Here is a 6,329-nt window from a genome sequence, read left to right as displayed (position 1 = left end):
TAGTGACCACTTGATTCCATGTGACATTATTATGGAAGTGGAACAGGTGGTTATGGAACCGCCACCTGTCCCAGACCTGTTGTTTTTCAACTCTTAATGATCAGCTATGAAAAGCCAACTGAAAATTATTCATGATTATTATTTGACCATGCTTGTCACTTATGAACATTTTTGAACATCTTGGCATAGTTCTGTTATAATCTCCACCCGGCACAGCCAGAAGAGGACTGGCCACCCCTCATAGCCTGGTTCCTCTCTAGGTTTCTTCCTAGGTTTTGGCCTTTCTAGGGAGTTTTTCCTAGCCACCGTGCTTCTACACCTGCATTCTAGCTGTTTGGGGTTTTAGGCTGGGTTTCTGTACAGCACTTCGAGATATTATCTGATGTACGAAGGGCTATATAAAATAAAATTGATTGATTGATTGATTGATTACCGTTATATCAACACACTCAACACTCCCAACACTCCCAACTATAATTCTCTTTGGCACCGTAGACATCTAGTGACCACTTGATTCCATGTGACATTATTACCGTTATATCAACACACTTAACACTCCCAACACCCCCAACTATAATTCTCTTTGGCACCGTAGACATCTAGTGACCACTTGATTCCATGTGACATTATTACCATTATATCAACACGCTTAACACTCCCAACACCCTCAACTATAATTCTCTTTGGCACCGTAGACATCTAGTGACCACTTGACTCCATGTGACCAAACATTCCTGAGGCTGAGTATCAAATAGTTGCCTGTTCCTTTTAATAGCCGGGCATTAGCACACATAGCAAATACATTTTGGGTCTAAATTAAAGGAGCTACAATTATAGTTTAATTACATGTTTTAAATAAAATGTCCATAATATCTGCATTAATACGAACGAGCTACAAAAATCTCTGAAACTGGAAACACTTATCTCCCTCACTAGCTTTAAGCACCAACTGTCAGAGCAGTTCACAGATTACTGCACCTGTACACAGCCCATCTATAATTTAGCCCAAACAACTACCTCTTTCCCTACTGTATTTATTTATTTAGCGCCTTTGCACCCCATTATTTCTATCTCTACTTTGCACATTCTTCCACTGCAAATCTACCATTCCAGTGTTTTACTTGCTATATTGTATTTACTTTGCCACCATGGCCTTTTTTTTTGCCTTCACCTCCCTTATCTCACCTCACTTGCTCACATTGTATATAGACTTATTTTTCTACTGTATTATTGACTGTATGTTTGTTTTACTCCATGTGTAACTATGTGTTGTTGTATGTGTCGAACTGCTTTGCTTTATCTTGGCCAGGTTGCAGTTGTAAAATGAGAACTTGTTCTCAACTGGCCGACCTGGTTAAATAAACGAGAAATAAATAACACATAATAATACAAAAATGTAGCAGCAGTATAGACCTAGTCTTTTCATTATATACAAAAAACTTGATGTATTGTTACACCATGTAGGAGCAGTATAGACCTAGTCTGTTCATTATATACATCTACATGATGTATTGTTACACCATGTAGGAGCAGTATAGACCTAGTCTGTTCATTATATACATCTATTTGATGTATTGTTACATGTAGGAGCAGTATAGACCTAGTCTGTTCATTATATACATCTACATGATGTATTGTTACACCATGTAGGAGCAGTATAGACCGAGTCTGTTCATTATATACATCTACATGATGTATTGTTACACCATGTAGGAGCAGTATAGACCTACAGTAGCTGGCTGCTAATTTAGATGTAATATAACTTAATGAAACTGCCTTAAATATGCTGTGGTAAACATTTTTTATCCGCACTAATCAATCAACACATTCCTGTCTTTGTATGTCTCAATATAATGGTATTATTTAATTAAATCCATTTACAATAATCTTTGTCTGAAAATAAAATATGATCCTCAACTGCGTTTCCCCTCCAGTCAGCAGACGGCGATGTGCGTCTTTCAGGCGACGCTGCCAGCGTGACGTATAATCTAGTGGACGGTTCTTCATAAACAGCTCGTCAACCACCTCGGTAGCTTGCTAGCCAACATAGCCGAAAGATTCAAGCTATTTATACGCTTTCGGTGTATATTACCTACTGTGTTTTAGACACACTTCTGTCCTATCTACTTGTTAACCTATTTAATTTAATATTACGTTAATTTTTATTAGTCAGCTATAGTAGCTGGCTGGTTAAATTAGCACTAGCCTAGTCGCTAATGATAGCTAGCTAGCTAACATCCCCGAACATGAGCTCCATAAACTTCTCCCCTCCTGTTAAAGAAGAGGATAAGGTCTGCTGGACGGAGAAAGGAGGTCTGTGGCTGAACATTGTCGTGAAAGAGGAGGAGGAAGAAGAGGATGTCACAGTAAAACAAGAAGTAGAGGGTGAGGCTGTTACAGTGAAAGAGGAAGACGTTTCATTGAAAGAAGAGGAGGACGCGTTCAGAGTTAAAGAGGAGGAAGATGAGAAAGAGGAGGATGTAGTTTTTGGTGTGAAAGAGGAGGGGGAGATAACTGTCACATTGGAGGAAGAAGAGGAGGTTGGAGATCTGTTTAACCCCAGTAAGTACCGTCTCTGCAGTCGTTGAACCAATATGCAGTAAAGGGGTTCTACACTTTAATGTTGTTCTGTAGGAATGGCTGAAGCTACACTGTAACATGTTGAACATCAAGAGTGGACCATCAACAAAACGTTAACAATTGATCAAATGCATCCAATGACAATGCCTGAAATACTGTAGTCCTCAATATCTCCTATTAGATTAGCCCAATATGTAGTCTTAAAGGGGGAATCAGCAGTTGTTACATCCATTTTGGGACTTATACATTAATGATATGTACCCATTGTTTCTTGAAGAAATCACTTATAAATGCCTCATGAGCTTATTTCAACTGTCGTACCCCATCAGAACCCAAAATATGAGCTTTTTTTTTACTCCAATGTTTGTTAGTAAATATAAACAAACACGGTATATCCCCAAAACATGGTTAACTAGAATGTTGATATCATGGATGGTTGCATTTCTCCAGCCCCATCCCTCAGCTTTTTACCGAAACAGGCAGGGAGTACGCTTTGTTATTGTTTCTACTGCTGATTGCTGCCCCCGTTACTCCTCAAGGTCCAAGGACTGTATGTTATTTTCAGAGGTAGACTGGCTCTGGCAGCTAAAATAGTCAAATATTCCATCTAAATGTGAATCGATTCTCAACGGGCAGGGAGTACGCTTTGTTATTGTTTCTACTGCTGATTCTCTGCCCCCGTTACTCCTCAAAATAATTTCACATAATACTTTCATATCACATAACAATTATTTCACACAATACTTTCATATCACATCAAAATAATTTAAAATACTTTAACATCAAAATAATTTCACACAATACTTTCATATCACATCTAAATAGGTAACCAGTCTGTATAGATAGATAGCTAAGTGAATTAAATATCATCAGCTGTCTAACGTCATATTAGCTAGCTATCTTGATGTATTTATCACTGTAAAAAACAAACTCCAAATGCTTTTGTAGGTAGCTAGCTACCAGCCATGGAGGAGGGTGAAAGGATAGCAGCCCCAACTGTCAGTGAGAGAGGAGGCTATTCTGGATAGGGCAGGTACTTTTGTGTAGTTCCTGTCCCTAGAAGTGAGGACGGAGATAAAAGTAACATAATATTCAGTGTGGTGTAATTTGACTATAATGAAGTGTGTTTCTTGTGAGGTTTTCTGTCCTCAGATAAAGAGCTCTCTGAAAGCCAGTCTACATATGAAGAGGTCCCAATGAAGAGCAGTGGTTCTCAGTCCTGGGGACTCAGAGGCACATTGTTGTTTTTGTCTCAGCACTGCACAGCTGATTCAAATGATCAACTCATCATCAAGCTTCAAGTGGTATTTATGTATTCATTTGTGATGCTATCCTTGATATGATCCTGTTATTGTCACATGCTACACATGTACATATATGTGCCCATGCATCTATCAATCCAATGTTATCATGATTTGTTATCAGGGATATTATACTTTAGTAATCCACAATGACCTGGTGATGTAAAAGTCTAATAATGACATTGTCTTCCATATTCCTACAGATACCTTGTAACTGGAGATTCCTTCAAAACGATTGCCTACAGTTACCGTGTAGGGCACTGCAAGGTTGGGTGACCAGGGTCATCTGGGACTGCCTTCTGGAGGAATTCAGGTGTGTGAAGGCTACCTGTGTCCTGCGTAACTTCATGAGGATGGACACGAGGACCAGGAGGGGATCTGCAGCTCGCCGCCGTGTCCCAGAGGAGGAGTCTGCTGCTCTGCAGGATGTTTCAAGGATGGAATCCAACAACGCAGCAAGAGAGGCAATCCGTGTGCAGGAGATCTTCACCTCCTACTTCTTCAAAGAAGGTGCTGTTCTCTGGCAACACCATAGACTACACTATGCACAACCAAAGGCTCGTTTAAGAGGGTGCTGTTCCCTGGCAACACCATAGACTACACTATGCACAACCAAAGGCTCTTCAAAGAGGTTGCTGTTCCCTGGCAACACCATAGACTACACTATGCACAACCAAAGGCTATTTTAAGAGGGTGCTGTTCCCTGGCAACACCATAGACTACATTATGCACAACCAAAGGCTCTTTTAAGAGCTATTCACATTGCAGTAAGAGTATTCTTCCATTTACTTAGCTATGTCAACTGCAGTTATTCAATTCACAGTTTCTCTCCCTTTGATTTCTACTTCTCAGGTGAGGGTGCTGTTTAGGTGAGGGTGTGATGTCTGTGCAAAAACAAAACAGGCTATTTTAAATCACTAATATTGAAGAAATGTAGAACAATTAGACACCCTATAACCCACACCTACACACTCATGTATCAATCTGATTGATGGATTGTGTTGTGCAGTAAGCAGGCTCAGGTGTATAACTGTGGCTCCTTCCACCTTCAAAGAATAGGCAAGAGGGCCAACCATGGAGAATAGTAAGACACTTCATTATTTCTATAACTACGCTATATTGTTTGTCCTTGTGTGTCCGTTCATGTTTTTCAGCATAAAGTACTCTGCAGCCACTAAGTGTGGTGTGGACACCAGGTGAGGCCACACACAGATTCCTGTTGAACACTGTGGCTTTAACTACCTTATTTTCTCAATAACAGTCTCTCTCCTTCACTTCATCCCTCTCTCCCCTTCTCCCTAAGTCCTCTAGGTTATATCAGCTGTGTCGGTGAACCCCTCCTGCATCTGAACTGGCTACATAGAGGGCACAGCATGATCAGAGGTGAGAGGTCACATGGTCAGGACAACAGGAAGTATTATTAAAGAGATGCTTTACATTGAAATACAGATAGATGCAGTAGTCCCAGAGTTAATGATCCCAGGTCAGTTTATATTATACAGGAAGTATTATTAAAGAGATGCTTTACATTGAAATACAGATAGATGCAGTAGTCCCAGAGTTAATGATCCCAGGTCAGTTTATATTATACAGGAAGTATTATTAAAGAGATGCTTTACATTGAAATACAGATAGATGCAGTAGTCCCAGATTTACTGATCCAAGGTCAGTTTTGCATTTCACCTCCTGATTGATGACTAACAATGTTAGAATAAAAACACAAGGCTTAAACATGCTCGCTCTCTCCATCTGTCTCTCGTCTGCAGATATGTTTTGATGTGAGAGGATGCCAACCCCCAGTCCCATCATCACCACCTCACCTGCTTTTAAGATAACCTTTGTGCCGATGTGAGACACTATTATGTAATTGTGATGAGCTGAGAGAATATTTATGTAGCACTGTGATTCATTAATCATGTGCTGCCTTCCCTGCTCCTATGTGCTTACCTCTTTCCCTTTCTGTCTTTTACACCTCTCTCTCCACCTCCTCTTTCTTCCTCTGTTTTTATAATGCACAACAGATGTGCATTGAAGTACAGATTGAACTTGTATTTATAACACTTGGATAATGAGCTTTTCAATAAAGCGTTTCACATTCTCTACTGGTTGAAATGAAGTGTAATGTGATGAAATACTCCACCTATCCTGTGTTTTACCAGATCAATGCAGATGAAGGGCATTAGATGTTGAGATGAACCGATGTTGGAGTATTTACATGATGCATAGGAAGTGTAGTGTTCTGTTTTTAACATTATATTTCTGTATATATGAATTAACTAGTTAAATCCTGTTTCTAGTCTATTATATACAATGTGTAACCATTGATGTCCCAGGACCAAGATTGGTAAACACTGTTGAAGTGTATAATTGTAATACATGCAGACACAGCGTCATTCAAAGACTGGAATTTGATTCTCCTGGTATTGGATATGACTGAAAAATAATCTC

The 6,329-nt window shown here is 39.6% G+C and overlaps 1 protein-coding gene across 9 annotated transcripts in view; it reads left to right on the top strand.

The window, feature by feature from the left end:
- The window catches only part of LOC129842377 (zinc finger protein 664-like), a 37,472-nt gene extending 31,491 nt beyond the window's left edge, over positions 1-5,981 (top strand). Inside the window, exons 2-6 of one of the 9 annotated variants that reach the window (XR_008757574.1) lie at positions 3,718-3,884; positions 4,085-4,391; positions 5,036-5,077; positions 5,185-5,264; positions 5,648-5,981. Coding sequence is in view for 2 of the 9 variants with exons in the window: in XM_055910919.1 (XP_055766894.1) it covers positions 3,718-3,884; positions 4,085-4,391; positions 5,193-5,264; positions 5,648-5,658 (557 nt within the window). In the remaining 7 variants the exon portion in view is untranslated. Of the gene's footprint in view, positions 1-1,985; positions 2,563-3,717; positions 3,885-4,084; positions 5,265-5,647 lie in introns of those variants that run through there. The other 8 variants (XR_008757572.1, XR_008757573.1, XR_008757569.1 and 5 more) reach the window with 8 other exon arrangements.
- Positions 5,982-6,329: the final 348 nt, after the last annotated feature.

The sequence above is a fragment of the Salvelinus fontinalis genome, unplaced genomic scaffold (genome assembly GCF_029448725.1).
Source record: "Salvelinus fontinalis isolate EN_2023a unplaced genomic scaffold, ASM2944872v1 scaffold_0036, whole genome shotgun sequence".
NCBI classification, from domain to species: Eukaryota; Metazoa; Chordata; class Actinopteri; order Salmoniformes; family Salmonidae; genus Salvelinus; species Salvelinus fontinalis.
Note: the sequence above shows the minus strand (reverse complement) of the source record. Positions and strands in the feature narration are given on the sequence as shown.